Here is a 20,467-nt window from a genome sequence, read left to right as displayed (position 1 = left end):
AATCTACACTAGCCCCATCACATCTTGCTCCCGTTAAATTCTATACGGAGGTTACCGTGACTAGGCCCCTTTAACCTGGAACTATGAAACAAGTCTAAGGAACAAAATATTACGTTTGCCGAATTGGCTACCCATATGGCGACGATCTACCTCTGCATGGAATATCGCATCTGGCAGCATGTGAAAGCACGTCAAGAATGAAGATTGTAAAAAATACTAGGAAATGAGTAGAGCTCGAAGACATCCTCTCCTCTGAGGCATATCTCCTCTAATGCCTCGCTTGGACCGGAATTGTCAAGGCAATTCCGGCGAATATATCTACGCCCTGTGCATCGGAACCAACTAAGGCCCAAATCTTTCCAGCTCAAAGTTGAGATTGAAGTTTCGCATTGTGAAGCTCGTAGCAGGCGGACAGTTAAGAGATCACAGGCGGGTGAAGTAGATGGAGGTGACATTGCTGAGGTATGATTGTGGTGGATCTCCGCTGGCGATTAGAGAAAGCTGTTACAGCTTCCCTCGGTGATGATACCGATTCTTGAGCAGCCTCCATTAACATTCGGGTCATGTTGATAAAAATGTTCCGAAATCTCCAGGCACGAGATGACCAGCGTGCTGGAGTGTGCTATGGACCATATCCCTGCATTTCCCGTCATTTCGGTGTGGTTGTTCGTGAGTGGTATGGGTTGTGGATTCTCCAGCAAACAATATTCCGTGTATTTTGCGATTGACTTCCGTCGAATTATGCAAATGGTCCGTTCTAGGTTCTATAATTGACTGTTTGGATTGTCCAACAACCAGATACCCATTTTAGAGGTCTCTTCCCATGGAAGTTCTGAACTTGGGCGAGGTTCATCGGTCCAGACTTCTAGGTCCATTCGCATGCTGTCTCGCGAGTGGTGTTAATGATAATGACAACCGTGATATGGTCGCTGTGGGGATTTCCCATATTCGAATTCCTGTGCCACCACTAGGCATCCTGACATAACTGAAAAATATGATTCTGAGACACCAGGGTTTTTGGTGGTGTGCGTCTAGCAACCCATAAACATGGGGTGCCTAGAGCCTTGCCCGGGACGGCCATGGAGGAGAGTAAGAAGGTGACTGTAAGCACGGGAAATGAGAAAATGATACAATAATCACTGTGGCTTCACTTACTGGATGGCCTGTTTCCTCTGTCCCGAATAGGGTATATCAGGTATGAAGATGAGCCTTAAGATGGCCCTTTCAAAAAGGGTGGAATCTCTGACTTCAGTGTCTGAGGTAGAAAGTAAAAAGTAAAAGGTAAGAGAGTAAGAGGGAAAACATCGATCTCAGACCGTCCAAAAGTGGCCAAATCGGGAAAGTGCATAGTTCAGTCCAACATATAATCCAATAACTTACCTTCTATCCTCATCACCTCCAACTGGGCCTCAGCCCAACCTACTTCTGGGTTCTTTATACTCGCGAGCCACTTAATTTGGGCATTGGATAGCATAGCGTATAGGCTCTAATACTGATATTCTTAAGTTGTAGAAAGACTTTCAGGGAGACGCGTGCCTGTGCGATTTCTAGGGTGGCTAGCTCCTGCAGCTCGTCTGCCTATTGCTCCTTATAATCCCCTTAGTCCTCTTCGGTCATCCCATCTTCTTAACCGGGTTGATATTCCTCACCATACAATTCTTGCCGAGGTGTCTAGCTCTCTTTATCCAGATTCAATTATTCGAGAGTCTAGCGATATATCCAAAGGGACTTAAGTATCGGAGCTCACGTATAACACGGGTGGCCACCCTTAGGGTATAGACGAGCACCGATAGCAAAAGTAAAACTTTTCGAGGTCTTAGAGAATTCGATGATACGGCAAAGCTCCTAACATTATATTATAGAATGTATAAAGCTAATCTTACTATAGTTAGCGGAACGAGGAGGAGGCGGTATTTCGGCTTCAATGCTCCACGTTACTAGCTTAAAAGTGACCGATTCAATAGCCGGTAGTTTGTGCACTATATCAAGCCGATGATAATATAGGTCTTTAACGTACTTATTAGATTCGTTAAGAGTATATATAGCCTACGTAGAAGCTAATATTTCGTAGATTTTGGTAGTATAGCACTGTCTTTATAGACGCAGAGGCCCAAAGCATGGATAAAATTGAGTCGCGCTTCCATGTGTCTTGGAAGCCAGCGCCTATGGTCGCTTGCTTGAGTGTGTAAATAACCTCGGGGAAGTAGAGAGTCTCGGATTGAATCTTCAGAGTCAGGATCAAACCCAATCATTCCACTTCCGTACAGATCCACACGACGAAGATAATCCTCAAGGGAGGGAGTTCGTAAGATGGCAAGTAATATGTCTAGGTCAGCTTAGAGTAAAGGTTTATGCATCTGCGGGTACTTCTCTCAGCCGAACTTCAATCGATAATATTTCCGACGGATTTTCACATCACATAGAGCATGTATTTCACGGCTTTGCTGCGACACGGCCACGTTGTATATCGAAAGTTTGCTGATCACCTCGAGCAGCAATTCATCAGGAAGATTCTGCAGGGACGGCATTTTTGACACTGCATCAAATCAACGGAAAGCACAGAGTGCGGAACATGGCGTAAGTTGGAGGAAAGGAGGTGCGAAGCACTAAACCTTGACGTTGGCGCCAGGGCCTTGTGCAGAAATCTGTTTGACCCTACTTTTCCTTTTTCTCTTATTTTCTCCAAGTCCTGTCGATATTCATATATAATACAGTTATTTTGATTCCGATCCCGCTTTCCTCTAATATTTTTTGATATCATGGGTTGTTTGTATGCGCTATTGCTTTTGTAGACTCATCATCCCCCGTATCACTTCCTTCTCTCCTCGTGAAAAGCGAGAGCGGAATACTATCTCTACGATAGCGACGTGGAGTACTTTGACTTCGACTACCCGAAGGATAAACTCGGTGGCTAGCAGAGTGTGATTCGCCAGTACTGCTAGAAACCAGCTTGGGAAATAGCTTGTTCATGAGCGGCTTGGTTGCCGGGATGCTGGCAGCAATGATAGCAATAGCCAATTCAATTCCTGACCAAATAGAAATCCCAAAGGTGTCCCAGGAGGGATCTGAGCTCTGATATAATTTCACAATATAGACCATCCGCACGACGCTGGCTATACATGCACTGTTATCCAGTTAGCACTAATGCATACATCAAATAAAAAGCACACCTTGCACATACAAAGATCCCAATGATAGCAAACTGGCGATGACGAATCTTTTCCTCGTTCTAAGATGAAGTCCTAGAACTGTTTTCAGTGGCAAGAGAAGAATCCAAATATCCGTCGCCAGAGACAGCGCGGCAGTCGCATACCAGAACGGAATAGATGCAAAGCAAGTATAATGCTTGTATTTCTGTTCGTTGTAGACAGCATCAATCGGGGAGCACTGAAAGATGGTTGCCAGGATAATTGCGACACTCATGGCTGTGACGAATGTGATTGTTGCAAGGCAGATTATTCGGATGTTAGGGAACACGCGTAGGTATAGCAGACATATTGATACCTTGATCAGACCACTGATCAGGGTATAAATGATGTGAGTCACGTATCGAATCTATATTGCGAACTTGGTTAGCCTCGTTGTGATTTATCTTCCCATTTCTCCTATACCTTCGCTGCAGGCAACACATCTACTTTGTTGAGATCCCATTTGTGCTTCCCTGTCCCATACGTGACTCCTATTCACAACATATCAGAGATGGGATGATCATATAAGGGGCAGAAGGCGTACCAAGTCCCGCGACCACCACATTCAAAATTGCGAAAATCATCGCGGCCACCATTATCCAGTCGTCCACACCCATCATTTTCACGATGAAGACCCTTGAAACCACGCGAAGGCCCACAATGATCGCCGCGATGCCGGTTATGGTGCCATTGATGATCAGCAATAGGGGCCCACGATTCTCAACCTAGATGGATATATAGTGAGAAACCCCCATTGGAGGGGGATGTTTTGCCTTTTGGGTGGGACCTTGACTTACCTCAGATCGCGGCTGAAAGAATGGCTCCATAATATGTCGATATCCGACTCCAGAGTGAGGAAAAGGAGCATGGGCCAAGCGGCTATAAAAGTCCCATGTTCAATGATCTCTATTCCAGGAAGATTTTAAGGGGGATTTTTTTTCCAGCTGCCCAGATATATAGTATATTGGGGGCGACTGGGGTGCACCCAATCGCTGACATGACTCTGTGAATGACGTTGCGGCAGTCCTCGTGTTCTCATTATAGAGATATTGGAATTTTCTGGTTCCAAATCCTCCGGAAACCCAACATTAACTTCCATAACTATATACCATTATAACTATGGTTGTCACTTGTCTTAACTCTTTGGTCTATTGCAATTTTGTAGCCTTGTATTACATGCATTAGTTCGAATGGATCTGTAAAAGGTACTCCGTATGTACAACATAGGGGTGAAACGCAGTCTAGGGCCTACGTATACAGACCCGGAGTGAGACAATTGGTATTGCCAAGACAGAATACTTCTGGCCCCCAAAAATGCCGGGGCATTGGATAAAAGGCCAGGTCAGAACTATTATCGACTATTTTCGGCTGGTCATGGTTCCGCCTTTTTTTTAGCCCTCCACAACGGCATTCGCTCCGTATAATGTGCTTCTCCACCGGGATAAAACGCCGGATCTCCTAGGTATGTCCCCGGGTCTCCGCTGACAAAGCCTTCGCCAATCCGGTACTCCGTAGTACTCCGTACGAACTATATCTACAGGAACATGCTAGTGATAGATATCTAATCCATATTGGTTATAGGCAGTTAGAACCAGGCGGTGAAACTCCACATTCCACGCGTCTTCCAATATAAATGGCTGGGAGGTTTAGCCTTTTTGGAAACCAATGCTCGTATTAACTACCCCAGTACCCTTGAATTGCTCTTTTTTGTCTTTGCTTTACACACTTCTCGACCTGCGAATTATATCCTGATGCCTTCTCTTTTGCAGAAACTCCTGTTGGGAATTCCCCTGGTATGTCTAGCCAGCGGCCATGCCCTCACTGATTCCGTCAGCTCGAACTATAAGATCGATGTTCATTCCCACGTCGTTCCGTCCATTTGGAGGGAAGAATTGATCTCTGCAGGCTATCCAGTCAAGAATGGTACATTGTATACGGATGGTTTCCCTGTCTCTGACTGGACACTGGATTCACACATTAGCACCATGAATAGCCTTGGAGTTAATTATTCAACAATCAGTGTCAGCGCCCCCGGCGTCTTCTTCTTAAAAGAGGCCAAAAAGGCCAAATCTTTAGCTCGCAAAGTCAACCTCCTGCTTCATAAGTACACTCAAACTTACCCAACTCGACTTGGAGCCCTCTGCCTTCTCCCTCTCCCTTACGTTGACGGGGCCGTTGAGGAGTTGAAGGTACCATTCCACCCCTAGTAGATCATATCAACCTGGTCAAATCTAACTTGGAAATCGTAGTTTTGCCTGGATACCCTCGGGTTTGTTGGCGTGGGACTGTACACCAACGCCAATGGCACGTATTTGGGTGACAAATCCCTCGACCCCGTCTTCTCGGCCTTGGACCAACGCAATGCCAGCGTGTTTGTCCACCCAGCCTCTCCGGAATGCACATCTGTCGCCAACGGCTGGCCCATCCCGATGACCGAATATCCTTTCGACACCGTGCGTGCCATTGAGAACATGCTACTGACGGGTCAGCGTGCGCGATATCCGGATATCAAGATGATCTTTGCTCACGGTGGTGGCGCAATCCCCTTTCTGGCTACCCGAATCGCCGGCATGGCATCCCTTCCCTGGTTGGGTGGGCTGTCAGTCCCCGAATCCCTGGCGCAACTTGCCGGATATTATTTTGATACCGCGGCCTCGACTTCTGCTATTCAATTGGCGGCTCTGAAGAGCTTCATTGGCACAGATCAGATCGTGACTGGAACGGATTGTAAGTGGGCAGTGCCAGTAACGCCGAAACAGTGCTGCTGCAGTATACTAACGCATGCAGATCCGTACGTTCCTGTCTCGCAGGCATCGGCGGGATTATCCGCGATCCAGGGTAATGGTAACTTTACCACAGTGGAGATGGGCCAGATCAATAATCTGAATGCTTTGACAATCTTCCCGCGGATTATCAAGGCTTTGAAGCTCCACTGAGATATATATTAGGCATGGCTTGTAGATGGATAATTACTAATATAGAACACAAAAAGAGCTTGTGGCTCTTTTAATTACTGCATTCTTGATTAGCGAACTATTTTCATATCTATCATTCATTTCTCATTTTTCATCTCCTGACTCTCGTTCCAAGTGCTCATGCAAAGTATAGAAGAGCAGTCTTGATTATATGTTAGGTTTTCGCTTGCGGGGAAAAAGCCTATGAGGGCCAAAAAAAACCTCTCTCCCAATTATCTCCAATGATCCCTTTGCTAAAGTGCACCTAACCGGGGGTGCCGCAAGAGGTCCTCAGCCGAAGTCCAATCATCGGGATTAATTTTTCCCTGGGCAGTAGTCAGCCCAACCAGCCTCACTGACAATGCATTATGCGGTACGGCAGGTTTGGGATTGATGCCAGGAGAATTGTAGATCCACCCATAGTATATGCAACCTATTTGTGGGTTAGAAGTGCTAGAATGCAGGTTTAAATTTGAATCGTTGTGTAGAGCAAAGCCCAGAACGGCAGCAAACAGTTTAGCAGGTAACTCTGTTGGGTCGGACATTGTGATTGAAATGGTAAGGGGGCAGGCACATGAAGAACAGGATGGGTCACTCATGGATGGGACACGATATGGACTACTCCACACATATGCCAACGGAGTACATTTGGTATTGTCAGTCTTCAAGATTCTGATTTTTGCGGTGAGGTGCGGTTTCTTCTCCAGATATTGCTTACAATGATGCGCTGAAATCAAGTGATACTGATATTGTTTAAATTGATATAAGACTAAAGCAAAAAAACAGACAGACACTTAGGAAAACTTCCATCCGACTCATCTTAGCGTATCTCTGCAAGCGCAGCCACTCTCTGTAAAACCTGTTGTAAAGCCGGACCAGAGCAGCTGAAGCCCTTATCCTTCGGATCAACAAAGCTGAATTGGAACGGACGACATAATTTTTTGTCCAGAGACTCTTTCGCGAGTGGGTATTCTGGAATCTTTCGAAAGCTCAGAAATTTGTTCTGTTCTAGTACACTATGCAAAATCAAACTGTCAAGCTTGTAGGCACCTCCACCCAACTCGCGGAGAATGGACCGCCAGCCTCCAAATTCCAGCTGTACAAAAGAGAAAGTCGCACGGCGAAGCGAACCTGTAACACTGTAAAGAAAGATCGCCAAAGCAGCTGAAGATTGGAATGTCATCCGCGAGAAAGTCAACTCTTCTAGTGCCGGCAAGCACCCAACCGATGAGATCTGGGCGAGAAGTGGAGCTGCTTCACACTTCCAGCTGAAAAGGATCGCAAGTTTTCGGAGAGATTTGGCACATTGGATCATGCTCGCCATCCAATCAAGAGTCTCACGCTCGGCATCCGGGAGCGCAAGGCTCAGCTCTTTGAGGTGGGTGAAGGCCGGGATCCCAAAATAGGTGATAGGAAATTGTGTTAGGTTATCGTTATCCTCGTGAGCCCTTCTTCTGTTTTTGATTATGTCTATCGAGAAAGATTCCATCCGAATGTGCTCAGTAGCTATGGCCTTGAGAACAGCACCAGTGGCCTCGTCAAGCGAGATGCCGTCGCAGCCGGCATGCGCGGTTGTATAGATTGAATTGCGCAACTCGAAGGATTGGCAGTTGAAAAAGCGTTTTATCACGTCTCGCCACGCTTGGATATCTGTTCCTTCTGATGTGGTATGAGGGGATAATGGTCCCAGGCAACCTTGTGAATTCCTGACGATCTCCAACTTGCGGACATAGGGGCAAAAGAGGGCATCGTTGGCTGCTTCCTCGACCCGGGGAAGTGACTTTGGTGAAAGATCGGTCTTCAATGTATGTACAAAAGTTTGTACGAAGTGGTGAAGGGTGCTCTGGTACATCGCTCGGCAGGTGAGCCGAAGAGCGCATAGTTCGGGTGACTTGGTAAATTTGGCGATATCCGCGAGTATTTCAATTGGGAGACTATGCATACCTGATGCAAGCGCTATTTGGGTGCCCATACTGAAGCGAGAGTAGAAAGCTTGATAAGACGAATTTGAATGCAAGAAATATCGTGAGTTGGAAGGAGAAGAATATAGTTGGACAGCCGAAGACAAGCAACGAAGTCGAAGATAAACAACAAAATCGTAGGGGAGCTGGTAAGAAAGGAAGTAGTCGGGAAAAAGGATATTGGTATAGGATTCGTATGAAGCGAATAAGATCGAGATGGATGAAAGAAAGATAGTGAGTTTGACAAAAAGAATAACAGTGTGTTGGAAGAAGAATAGCTAGACAGTCGAAGGAAGTTGAAGCTCCGGTCCTGTTTTGGGAACTATAAGGTTTATCAATAAAGGCAGTATAAACTGGTCATCAGACAGACATCATCGCCGCTTCTCTTTTAGTCCATAGGGCTTCGACGCCACATAGATTTACTGTATATGAATTTTGTTACCTAACCATGACATAGGTAAACAATAACACATAACAGCAAATATATAAGAGAGAGTAAAGGCATAAACCGAGGTTGGACTAAGCCATATATAATTAGGGCGATATGGCTGAAGGCCTGGGTTGTCAGGCAGATGTGTAGGCGAGGATATAGAACAAGCTCGATGAACATAACCCTTTTCTCGTCATGATTTGATGCCAACATGGTAATACAAAGTGATGAAAGGAAATTGAACAGTCTTCTGCCCACTGTGGAAGGTCCAGTTGGTAAGATCAAGATCTGGCTGATCCAGTAGTTGCCAGGTTTCCTTCGCGGTGCGGGTTCGGAGACAGGATATAAGCCCATCAATGAAGATAGTCAGAGGCGCCACGGGCAGAATGAATGTGAAAAATAGGTGGACCGGCGAATCCCAGTACCAAACAAGAGTTACAAAGAATGTCCAAAAGAAGACCAAAGGCGAACATAGACATGTCCAAAGATCGCGTGATGTGATTTCGAATATGCTGAAGGGAATCGGATTAGCTAATGGAACAAATGGTATTAATGTGATAGTAACTTGCATAAACGAGTCAGCGGTCTCAACTGCACTCTTCAGTATTCCCGCTGCATCTTCATCTCCGAAGTGGTGGAAACAAATATTGAAGATCCGACACTCTCTTTTGGAACTTGCTGCAAATCGAGGAACGGCCCGAGCATCCACCGGACTCTCAATATACGTGACGTTCTGTTGTTTCTTCGAAATTCGCTCCCACTCTTCAATATGGGGGTAAAGATCGCTTAAAACAAACTGAACAGGGCCATTGCCTTCGGACTCGAGTTCTTTGTTGAGCTCTGATTCGAGGACTGGAGTAGGCCCACCGGCACCGGCGCAGATGTCCAGAACTGTGTATGAGGAAAGATCTTTCAGGTGCTCTTTGAAAACTGCACATGCCTGTTTGGCGAGACTTCCATGGCTCCACCCGGGAGTTCGAAGATTCCACAGTTGGGTGAGAACCAGTTGCTCGTGTTGGTGAAGCCATGCGGGGCACCAGGTTTGATCACCAATCTCTAGAAGATGAGATCGAGGCCAAGAGAATAGATGCATCATGTGTGCTTCAAGGGACCGGTGAAAAGAGTTGTCCAGTGAAAGAGCGCGAGATAGGCTGCTGGCAGGGAAATCGCCCAGTCACGTGCTGCCACACAGACTCTGGTGTTATTTTTCAGATAAAAACACAGCGACAACAGAATACACGTCCCGTTGATTGCTTGATGTCTCCGGAAAGTCGTGTTCCCTTGGATATCACCTGTGGCTGTATCTAGGGCGACCTCGGGATGTTTCCCCCCAAAATCCACGACTCCTTTGAAATATATAGTTCTCATCTCTAGGTCGACGAGCGTGTCTTAGGACGCAGTATATTGATTTCATCTCCCATGGACCAAACCTGAAATCCTACATATCCATCGATATATTGCCTGCATACGAATTGCGTGGTGGTCAATCAAAATCCCACTAGTCCTAATTCGGAACCCAACACAGTCCGGGGAACATCACTTTGACATCAACGGAGAACATGAAGGTTGTTATTGTCGGCGGAGGTCTAGGTGGCCTAGCCTGTGCAATCGCCTGTCGCCGTGAAGGCATTGACGTGGAAATTCTCGAGCAGTCTCCCGAGATCCACGAAGTTGGAGCAGGCATCCAAATCCCACCAAATGGCGGTAGGATAATGCGCGACTTTGGCCTACTTCCCCAACTACTCGAGAAAGGAAGTCAGGTGCAACAAGTAGATTTCCGAAGGTACAAAGATGGCCGTCTTCTGCGATCAATGCCATTTGGGGATGATATTACGGAGGAGTTCGGGGTACCGTGGATGTACGTGACTGGCCTGATTCTGATGTTTACAGACACCCTTAACCGCTTTGCAGAATTATTCATCGGGTGGATTACCATGGCATCCTTCTAGATGAAGCAATCCGACTTGGTGCAATTCTTCAACTCGGGGCAGAGGTAGAGGATATTCACACAGAGCAGCCAGCCGTGCTTCTCGCTGGCGGGAGATGCATATCGGCAGATGTTGTGATTGGTGCTGATGGTACGTCAATAGATATTTGGCTAGTTACCTTTTGGACTGTTTCATCTGACAAGAGAAGGCCAAATGTCTACGACCAGAAAGGCTGTCCTTGGATCTCCTCATTCTCCAGTCCCTACCGGCGACATGGCCTATCGAGCAACCTTTTCACGAGAGCAGCTGGAGGCCTTGGGTGATGAAAAAGTAAATGAACTGTGTCAGAAAATTGCGGTTACAAGCTGGCTGGGGCCGGAGAAGCACACCATTTTCTACCCTCTCCGTGGTGGAAAGGAGTTCAATCTCGTTCTCATGCGGCCCGATAATTTATCATCGGACTCTCGCAGAGAGCAGGGAGATATTAACGAGATGCGAGAGAGCTATGCCGACTGGGATGAAACGTAAGGACTCCTGGAATAGTCAACTCTAATTCCCCACTAATATGTTTCTCTAGACTGCAAAAGCTGGTTTCTTGTGTGCCATCGGTGTATAAATGGAAACTGACACATCTCTCCGAGCTAGAATCTTGGACCAAGGTCGGCATATCACCATGTCCCTCCAATCACAAATTTGCTAACTGGGACTCACTAGGGATCGGTTGCTTTACTTGGTGATGCGTGCCACCCCACCCTGCCATACCAGGCACAAGGAGCTGCGATGGCTGTCGAAGACGGAGCAGTCATTGGCAAACTTCTTGGCCTATTTCAGGCTCATTATCTAGATCCTAAAAACTCTGGAAGCGACCCGTCAATATCAACGCGATCTTCAGCTCAAGGTCTCACAGCTGCTGTGCTAACGCTCTACGAAAAATACCGGAAAGCACGCACAACCCGGAATGTCCAAGGAGCAATCATGAATCGGAAGCTTTTCCACATCCCAGATGGCCTCTTGCAAATGATTCGAGATTTCCTGTTGGGGTATGCAGGAGTTACCCGGAAGAGCGATTGGACATGGCTGTCTTCATTCCGACAGGGGCAGACCCTCGGTCTAGATGTGCTGGGAGACTGTGAAAAGGTCTTCGAGGAGTGGAAATTGACACACTAATTGCACATGTGGTAATAGGTATTACTCGCTATATGGACGATACTGTGTATTTGTCGTCGTAGCTTCAACTGCTTCTTTTCGCAAGATCCACGATTGATGAACCGTTTTCAGTCTAGTAGATTGTGTGTATACGATGAGGCTAGTCTGAATTTCCATTATCCTGCTTTGTGTTTCACATAAATAGTCCAAACATACCCACTGGGCTCCGATACCAACCCGAGGTAGGGGCCTCAACGGCTTTACCTATCTGATTTTACCTCACACCAAGCCAAGTCGTACCTTATCACAAGACTCAGTATAGTTGGCGGTTTCTCTCCCTTCCCTTGGAAAAAAGATTACCTGTGAAGCCTACGACACCTTTTTTTTTTCGATGGCTATGGCCACCAACACAGGTAGCTCGGCATCAGTGGCTCCGGTAAGTGCGTATATCGCTAGACCAAGAATTACACCGACATACTCTTCTTTCCAATAGCGATGATATTGCCTTAGATCCAAGCTTCCACGGGGTTACTCGTACACTACACACATCAGCTTCCAACCTCTCGGTTCCCTCCAAGCGGTGACTAAAGTGCGAGACTCGACTTTTGAATCCAACTCAAGAAACTCTCAACTGTGTGATAACCACCTGCAGCTTTCCTATTGTCTGTAGGACCTGATACTAGCAAGCAAACTCCATAGGAATTTTTGACTCTACGCGATCATCACTCCCTCTTCTTTCGTGGACCCTTAGGGAGGTGTGTTTGCTAGTATATCCAGATGTTTATCAGATATTTTGACATGTTTTGTTACAGGTATTTCCCCCTTATTGGTGTAGCTAAAATATAGCCTAATAGATCAATCCATGTCTAGGTGGTTTCTAGATGCCGTAATCACAAGAGCAAGGTAAATTAGCTCGCCGTTTGAGCCTGAAAATCACCCAAAATCAGTCTACCAGAACTAGTGTCACCCCAGGGAATACCCCATAAGGAATTGGGCACCTTCCAAGCCACTATAAAGACCAGAGCCTCATGTGTAGTGGCTGTGGTAGATACTCAGCCACAAGTGCAAGATCCGTGAGATTGTAATAGTTCGAAGCAGTCCGATTTTGGGCATTTTCAGACCCAAACAATGAGGCAATTCACCTCGATCTGACGTCGACTACGCCGAATATCGTCGAATCAAGGATAACCACAAACTCAATACGTGTTGGAAAGTGACAGGGGGCACAAAAATCCCTGTTCAAGACCAATGCGAAAAAAGAAAGATTCTCCCGTTGGTTTGCAGGTTACAAATCAAAGGCCAGATCACCGCCTCACCGCCTTCACCGCCTAAAGACTTTTTGATTCTGCCCCGTCATTCCCTCTCCGTTAAATCCGATCGGCGAGTCGGGACACCGAATTTCCGTACTATCGCCGGGGAAGATGAAGAAGTTCCGAAAAAAGGAAACTAAAAGAAAAAGAACCGGAAGAAAAACGTGACTCACTTCCAGGGACCCCCCTTTTTTCCAAGGTTTCAAGAGAATGGCTTCACGCTGATTGGCGTCTATCTACTACGTCTTACTTTAGCCACCTGACCTGTTTGACGTTTAAAACCCTCATTGTGGATTCAGCTTACTATGGGCAGTACTAGATACTTGCTCTCGATGTATCTACGAGATGACCCGTCGGGAAACCCCCGCGCTATATGGAAGATCTGATATGCCCGATACAATGCATCAATGTACTAGTACAATAATCTGGTAAAGAGTAAAAGATACATATACAAAATCGGAGGAATGAGGCGGAGCAGTCACAAAATGTTACGTAGATTCCTGAGTCCGAAGTATCAAGAGGATTCTCCGGAGAAGATCGGCCCTAAGGAAATGGTCCACCTGTGAGACTCCATCTCCTTCCAGAAAGTCCGCGGGTAAATAATATTATTTGGACACTCCCCCTTCGTTTTTTTCAGGCTCCCACTATTCTCTCTTTTCACACAATTCTTGGGCCCTGGTCAACAGGTCCTTTTTTTATACTATTTTTCTTAATCTTGCTTTTGCGCGTTCATTGGCGACAGACAGTCGTCAAATGAACCTGCACTTTCGATATTATCTTGAGTGCAAGGTACGAAAAAGAGCACGTGAAATTTATTGACAATAACACTAACCTCGATCCATAGCATCGCCTCTTTGTTCTAAAGAGGTCGCCCATCAGATAAATGGTTTTCAAACCATTCACCCACCTCGCGCGCCAGAGTTTCACCAAAGCCTTTACTCACGGCTATGCTCAATCCGTAGTCGCCGCGTCGCAGTCCTACGCGTCGACAACCCCCTTTAACCCCCTCGCCCAACCCGCCAAATTCTCCCGCACAACCCAATTACAGAATGCTTTCTCCAATGCGTCCAGTTCGTCCGGCGCTGGCGCCAAGGCAAGCCAAGGAGGATCGGGAAATGGAGATCTCGGTCTAGCAGCCTACTATGCCGCATGGCAGAACGCCCAGCAGACCGGGGATGATAGCGACTGGACCCAGTTCGAGTTCAAGCGCCGTATTGGCTGGAAGCCAACCGAGGAGACTGATAATGTTAACGAAGACCGGGCTGCATCCGATCTATCTCCCCCTCATCCTACGAAGGCTGCCATGAACGAGGATGTTAGTGCGCAAGTGGAGGAGGCCGTAGCTCGTGAGATTCAGATTCAGGAGGAACAGGCACAGGCCGAGGAGGCTGCACTGGGGGCAGAAGCAAGTGTTGAACCGACTGTGGAGGATGCCGCCGTTTCGGAAGTGTCTGAAGCCAGCCACATTGCTTCGGATCGTGTTGTGCAACTGGCCAACTCCAACAAATTTGCAGAAATCCCCGCTGCATTCGAAACTTTGCTACGAGACGGATATACCCCGACTGTCGTGGCATATAATGCCCTGCTGGTCGCTGCCATCCGTCTTCACCCTGATGCTGCTCAGGCCATTCCCAAGGCCCTCGATGTCTACTCTGACATGCTTCGTCGTAGGGTAATTCCCGATGAAGATACCTATGAGACTCTCGTTCAGCTTCTGGTCACCCGGTCTCACGATATCATCAAGGCCAAGGAGGCATTGGAGCAGGAACGCGTTCGATTCGGTGGTATGGAAGAGCCTGGCAAGTTCATGCTTCAGTCGAGTGAATTGGAGCGGGATCTTCTCGCTGAGGATACTTCCCTGTCTATCGCTGTCAAGCTCTTTGATACCGCCACTGCGCGACACAACCGACTTGTGTTCCCGGGCGATATGTACCGCCATCTTATCATTGCCTGTGCCAAGGAAGGCAAGGTGGAGGATATGATCCGGATTTACGCCCACATGGAATCCCAGAAAATGATTCCGCATGCCACTATATTCCCGTCCATGATTACCGCATTTGCTTCCACTGGTGATCTGCGGAGTGCCGTTGAATGTTATAACGAGTACCGAGGGCTTGCAGTCTCCGATGACAGCGGCGTCTTCAGTATCGTTCAGCGCCAGGATGGCCAGGTCTATGCTGCTGTGATCCGTGCTTACCTGCACTGCGGTAAAGAGGAGGGTGCCACGCAATTCCTTGATCGGATTCGTTCTTCGTTCGACGAGGTAACCGAAGGTCGTCAAGACCGATGGTCTGCAGTGGAAGCCGTGATTGTCGAGGATGCACTTGTGCAACACTCGCTCAACATGGGCGACCACAGCAAGGCATTGGACCAGGCCAAGAATGAGTTGCATGATGACGCTCGGAATCAGGCCATTTCCCGCATCTGTATTGCTGCAGCCGATGCGGGCGATCTCCCCACCGCTTCTGCGGCCTACGATAGTCTGCCCACTGCACCTGACGTACGACAGAACCCAGCTATTTCCCTGTTGGCCCTTCAAGTCCGCCGGGGCAATGTTTCCGCTGCCCGTTCCTTGTGGATCATGCTGAACACGGTGGGTCAGGCAACCCCGGATCTGGTCCAGCCGACAGCTATGTATGCCGTCGCTCTGCTCAAGAGTGGAAATGTTGAGGAAGGTCTTGACCAGGCCCGCCACATGTTTAAGCGTATCCGCAACACCGCCCAAGATCAACACGCTGCCGTCGCCAGAGAACAGATTACCGAGTCACTTCATCTCTTCGGTCGCGTCCTCATGCAGTCGGCTGTGATTCTCTCCCCTCAGTCGTCTATGACCCTGTTGTGGTCCATGCTAGAGAACGGTGGTCTAGTGTCTCCCCTCGCTGAGCACGCTGTCGCCAACCTTGGTCCCATCGGTATCTCCCAGCTCAAGGCTGCCGACCTCACCTTGGCGCTCCAAGTCCAGGCTGGCATGCTGGTCAGCAGTGGTTCCATGCTGTTCGATGTCGCTCATCCCGTCCGCTTTGCCCACATGCTCGATGTCGCTCTGTCTTCTGCCCTCCCTCTCGATCTCTACACCACTGGCCTCGTCGACCAGGCTGTTGGCAAGCTCTTTGTCAGTCGCCCTGATGTCGTCAAGAAGTGGCAAGATTATCTGGAGGCTGGCTCCCAGACCTCCGTTTCACCTTCGCAGATGTTCCTTTCGTCTGATCGTCAAAGCCCCGTCTCCATGGCGGAGACCTCGATCACAACTCCGTCTGCTGCTCCCGAATCGTTTGATCCCTATGCTCACGCGACCGACTTCCGCGGATCCGCCATCATCGCAGAGGAGCTTGAGAAGACTAGCGGGCGCACCGAGACTCACCTCAATGAGGCTCTGACTCGTCTGAACAACATGCGCCGCACTGGTCGTCACCCGCGCTACATCACCTATGCTAAGCTGATTACCGCTGCGGCCAAGGCTGGTCGCATGACCCTGGCTCACGACATTCATAGCATGGCACGGGCTGATGTTCCCCTGGATATGAACTTTAGCGTTGTCAAATACGGATGGGTCTCCATTCTTGATGCCATGGTTGCTGCTTGTCTCACCATTGGCGACCGCCAGCTTGCTGCTCAGTACCACCAGGAGCTTCTCACTCTCGGTTCCGCACCCTCGGCTAACACTTTCGGCTTGTACATCACCACCCTCAAGGAGTCTACCAAGACCTTCGACGAGGCTACTGAGGCCCTCAAGGTCTTCCACCGTGCTGTCGCTGAAGGCGTGGAGCCTACCTCCTTCCTGTACAACGCGCTGATCGGCAAGTTGGGCAAAGCCCGCCGCATTGACGACTGCCTTGCGTACTTTGCCGAGATGCGTGCCAACAACGTGCGCCCGACCAGTGTTACCTACGGAACAATCGTGAATGCCCTCTGCCGTGTGAGTGACGAGCGCTTCGCCGAGGAGATGTTCGAAGAGATGGAGTCCATGCCCAACTACAAGCCGCGTCCCGCACCTTACAACTCCATGATCCAGTACTTCCTCAACACCAAGCGCGACATCAGCAAGGTCCTAGACTACTACGAGCGCATGCAGGCCCGCAACATCCAGCCCACCCTACACACCTACAAGCTTCTCATTGACGCACACGCCTCCCTAGAGCCAGTAAACATGGCTGCCGCCGAAGCCGTGCTGGAATCCATGAAGGCCGCAGGCCACCAGCCGGATGCCGTGCACTACGCCTCGCTAGTGCACGCCAAGGGCTGCGTCCTGCACGATCTCGCCGGCGCGCGCAAAGTCTTCGACGCCGTCGTCTCCGACCGCCGTGTTCGTCTCCAGCCATGCCTCTACCAAGCTCTCTTCGAGTCAATGGTCGCCAACCACCGCGTCACCGACACCGAAGAAGTTGTCCAGAACATGTTCGCACGCAAGGTCGAGATGACCGCCTATATTGCCAACACACTGATCCACGGCTGGGCCGCCGAGGGTAACGTGTCCAAGGCCAAGGCCATCTACGACAGCATCGGCATTCAGAAGCGAGAGCCCAGCACCTACGAAGCGATGACCCGTGCGTTCCTGAGCGCCGAGGATCGCACCAGTGCCGCCACCATCGTCCAGGAGATGATGTCGCGCGGATACCCTTCTGCGGTGGCCGGCAAGATCGTTGATCTCATCGGTGGAGCTTCCGCCTCTCTCTAAATTCTCTTGCCTATATTTGTGACCAGGTGATACCCGTTTAATGATTTGCACCCCTACAATCTCTCTGCTAGGGCTGGATCCCTGTGTTGGGATATTTCCGGTTTGGCGTCTGCAGGGCGGCAGTTGGATATACCTGGTGGGATATCTATTTGTTTTTTGATCTCTGATTTATATATATTGGCATCCAGCGAAGGTTCGGCGTTTATTCTGGTGAGCAAAAAGGGCGTGCATTGAAGCACTGTATACCATTTATGTTTTTTTTTGTTTTTTTGTCCATAGACACATCTCCACTCTCCCACCGCGTCATAGACGCAAATATCAAAATGAAAAAAATTTAATGAGTCAAAATATGTTTTCCTATCTTCTATTCTTCTATATATATATTTAGGTACGTAGTATTTTCCGAAGAAATGGCATGACGTCTCGGAAGGATCCGGTGAGACCAAAACATCCACTTCATAGGATTCCTATTGCGGAACTCACAGCTTCCTAGAACTTAGCTTTACTTCTGCTAATCCCAGGCAATTGAGACATTACATTTATTCTGTTCCCTTGCCATTTTAATGCAGACTCGGTTACCCTTCACTTTCCGTTCAACCGTTGACTCATTCCTCCGCACCGTTCCCGGCCAACCCCGCCAACTTCCATATTCCTCAACCAACCAACTCAGCAATCCTAAACCAGCAATGGATCAAATCGAACACCTGACAGACGCCCATCGGCGCCCGAAGAAGCTAATCTGTAAGTCTGCTCTACATACCAAGCCAATCCCTCCACACACGGATCCCCCCCTCATCCTCCCCCAAACCTCAAACTAACCCTCCAAACCCCAGTCGCACCAGGCGACATTGCACCAACCTCCAATGCGCCAACACCAGAACCACAGCCCCAAGAAATCCCGGCGCCAATCACCGTCCTAGAAGCCCTCCGCACCTCAGCCTCAACCCCAAACTCCACAACGGAAACCGAAGTCCTCTCGCACGCCGCGCGCGCCCACCAATTCGGCACAAACCCACCATTAACAATCTCCCAAATCCATGGCACAAACCCGCTACACCAATTCAACACCTGGTTCCGCGACCCCCGTCTCCCAGCCTCCTCCGCCCCGGAAACATGCACTCTATCAACAGCCTCGCTCCCCTCGGGCCGCGTCAGCGCGCGCGTCGTATACCTAAAAGAACTCGACGAGCGCGGCTGGGTCGTCTACAGTAACTGGGGTAGTCGTGAAGGCAAAGGCAGACAGGTTTTCGGAGGCGAGAGTGGTGACACGCTAGATGCCATGCCGGAACCGGATTCGGAGCAACCTACCATCACGGCAGAGGTTGGGTCTGGGAATAAATGGGGCGCGTTGACGTTTAGCTGGGCGAGTGTTGAGCGGCAGGTGAGGGTTGAGGGGTTGCTCGAGCCGCTTCGGAGAGAGGAGAGTGAGATGTATTGGCGGACGCGTGAGCGGGGGAGTCGCATTGGGGGATGGGCGAGCTGGCAGAGTCGGGTTTTGTGGGCTGCAGAGCCTGTGCAGATGGAGGAGAACCAGAGAAGGAAGAGTGTAGTGAGGTTGCAGGGGGATGGGGATCAGCTTATTCCGTTGGATATTGAGCAGACGGATGTCGAGGATGGACGGGCGTTGTTGGAGGCCAGGGTTGCGGAGATGGAGAAGAGGTTTGCGGGTGTTGAAGATATTCCCTTGCCACCGTTTTGGGGTGGTGTGAGGCTTGTGCCGGAGTCTGTGGAGTTCTGGCAGGGACGTCGGAGTCGGTTGCATGATCGGTTCCGGTATGTGCGTGTTGAGGGGGAAGGGGAGGATGCTAAGTGGCGGGTTCAGAGGTTGTCGCCGTAGAGGTGGGTGTAGATTAGTTGCATTCCTACTGCTATTATACTTGGCCTTTCAATCAAACGAGTGATACTTTGATTAACGATGGATGTCTGATGTCTCGCGTCGATCATCCATATCAGCTTATCGATTATCCTTATCGAGTATCCTTATCGATTATCAGTCTTGGCACGCGAACTCCTTCAACGTCACTCTAAAACATCTAGCCCTTGAATCCTACGCTACTTGGATATAGTCTGAAATCCTATAAAAAACAGTCCGATATACCACCGGATATACAGTTATATCTCCACCGCAGCCATGTCGACCTCAACGCCTCCGTCAATCCCCCAATCCTCCACATCCCCCTGGATCATCCTCGCAGTAACGAGCGGCGCCTTCGCTGCGTTGAACGGTGTTTTCGCGAAATTGTATGTGGGTCATTCACCCTATAGCGCAGTATCGGAGCAATGCCCTATAATTTATAGGCATATAAGCTATACGCTATAAGCTATACGATCCGTGTAACCCCGAAGTTAACCTTGGAACGTTGCACAGAACCACGGACGACCACACAACGGCCTTCGCGCAATCCCTCGCCCACCTCTTCGGTCTAGAGTCATCGCCCGTGATTGAGGTGCTTACTCGAGGTGTATGTTTACACCCTTCTCTTGTATCTGGATTATCCTGGATACATCACATCCATCTACTTACTACATGTGTTATATATAATATGTTTCATTATACTAACCTCTATTCAACAGGCCTGCCTCGGCCTAAACGTTCTCTGCAACATAATAATGTGGGCACTCTTCACACGCGCGCTAACAGCCGGTCCATCGACGGTCAAAGTCTCCATCACGAATACGGCGTCGAATTTCTTGGCGACAGCGGTGTTCGGGATGATTGTTTTTCAGGAGGCTGTTGGGGGGCTTTGGTGGTTGGGGGCTGCGATGATGGGGGCTGGGTGTATTCTGGTTGGGATGCGGGAGGGGGCTTAGATTTTGGATTGCGTTGAGATTTAGGTGTTATATAGGCTTTTTTGGATCTAGTTTTTATAATTTG

At 48.9% G+C, this 20,467-nt stretch overlaps 7 protein-coding genes across 7 annotated transcripts; 4 read left to right on the top strand and 3 right to left on the bottom strand.

Annotated features, from left to right (window-relative positions):
* Positions 1–2,757: 2,757 nt before the first annotated feature.
* On the bottom strand, positions 2,758–4,015 carry N7537_003673 (uncharacterized protein; the record flags this gene model as incomplete). Its single annotated transcript, XM_056894731.1, has 5 exons — positions 2,758–3,124; positions 3,182–3,555; positions 3,612–3,679; positions 3,733–3,913; positions 3,986–4,015. The coding sequence occupies 5 exons, from the start codon at positions 4,013–4,015 to the stop codon at positions 2,758–2,760; spliced, it is 1,020 nt and encodes a 339-aa protein (XP_056754479.1).
* Positions 4,016–4,939: 924 nt separating this feature from the next.
* Positions 4,940–6,124, top strand: N7537_003672 (amidohydrolase family protein; the record flags this gene model as incomplete). Its single annotated transcript, XM_056894730.1, has 3 exons — positions 4,940–5,377; positions 5,438–5,915; positions 5,976–6,124. 3 exons carry the CDS (start codon positions 4,940–4,942, stop codon positions 6,122–6,124), a joined length of 1,065 nt encoding a protein of 354 aa, XP_056754478.1.
* An 838-nt stretch (positions 6,125–6,962) lies between these two features.
* On the bottom strand, positions 6,963–8,084 carry N7537_003671 (uncharacterized protein; the record flags this gene model as incomplete). The annotated part of the gene is made up of 1 exon (XM_056894729.1): positions 6,963–8,084. The coding sequence occupies one exon, from the start codon at positions 8,082–8,084 to the stop codon at positions 6,963–6,965; it is 1,122 nt and encodes a 373-aa protein (XP_056754477.1).
* Positions 8,085–8,726: 642 nt separating this feature from the next.
* Positions 8,727–9,629, bottom strand: N7537_003670 (uncharacterized protein; the record flags this gene model as incomplete). Its single annotated transcript, XM_056894728.1, has 1 exon — positions 8,727–9,629. The coding sequence occupies one exon, from the start codon at positions 9,627–9,629 to the stop codon at positions 8,727–8,729; it is 903 nt and encodes a 300-aa protein (XP_056754476.1).
* A 463-nt stretch (positions 9,630–10,092) lies between these two features.
* On the top strand, positions 10,093–11,628 carry N7537_003669 (putative salicylate hydroxylase; the record flags this gene model as incomplete). Its single annotated transcript, XM_056894727.1, has 5 exons — positions 10,093–10,391; positions 10,445–10,611; positions 10,670–10,985; positions 11,039–11,120; positions 11,176–11,628. 5 exons carry the CDS (start codon positions 10,093–10,095, stop codon positions 11,626–11,628), a joined length of 1,317 nt encoding a protein of 438 aa, XP_056754475.1.
* A 2,172-nt stretch (positions 11,629–13,800) lies between these two features.
* On the top strand, positions 13,801–17,592 carry N7537_003668 (pentatricopeptide repeat protein; the record flags this gene model as incomplete). The annotated part of the gene is made up of 1 exon (XM_056894726.1): positions 13,801–17,592. One exon carries the CDS (start codon positions 13,801–13,803, stop codon positions 17,590–17,592), a length of 3,792 nt encoding a protein of 1,263 aa, XP_056754474.1.
* Positions 17,593–18,278: 686 nt separating this feature from the next.
* N7537_003667 (pyridoxamine-phosphate oxidase PDX3) lies at positions 18,279–20,403 on the top strand (the record flags this gene model as incomplete). Its single annotated transcript, XM_056894725.1, has 5 exons — positions 18,279–18,333; positions 18,426–19,365; positions 19,705–19,833; positions 19,961–20,054; positions 20,167–20,403. The coding sequence occupies 5 exons, from the start codon at positions 18,279–18,281 to the stop codon at positions 20,401–20,403; spliced, it is 1,455 nt and encodes a 484-aa protein (XP_056754473.1).
* Between the last annotated feature and the right edge of the window lie 64 nt (positions 20,404–20,467).

This window comes from Penicillium hordei (assembly GCF_028827395.1).
Source record: "Penicillium hordei strain IBT 12815 chromosome Unknown utg000002l_segment0_segment0, whole genome shotgun sequence".
Classification (NCBI taxonomy): domain Eukaryota; kingdom Fungi; phylum Ascomycota; class Eurotiomycetes; order Eurotiales; family Aspergillaceae; genus Penicillium; species Penicillium hordei.
Note: the sequence above shows the minus strand (reverse complement) of the source record. Positions and strands in the feature narration are given on the sequence as shown.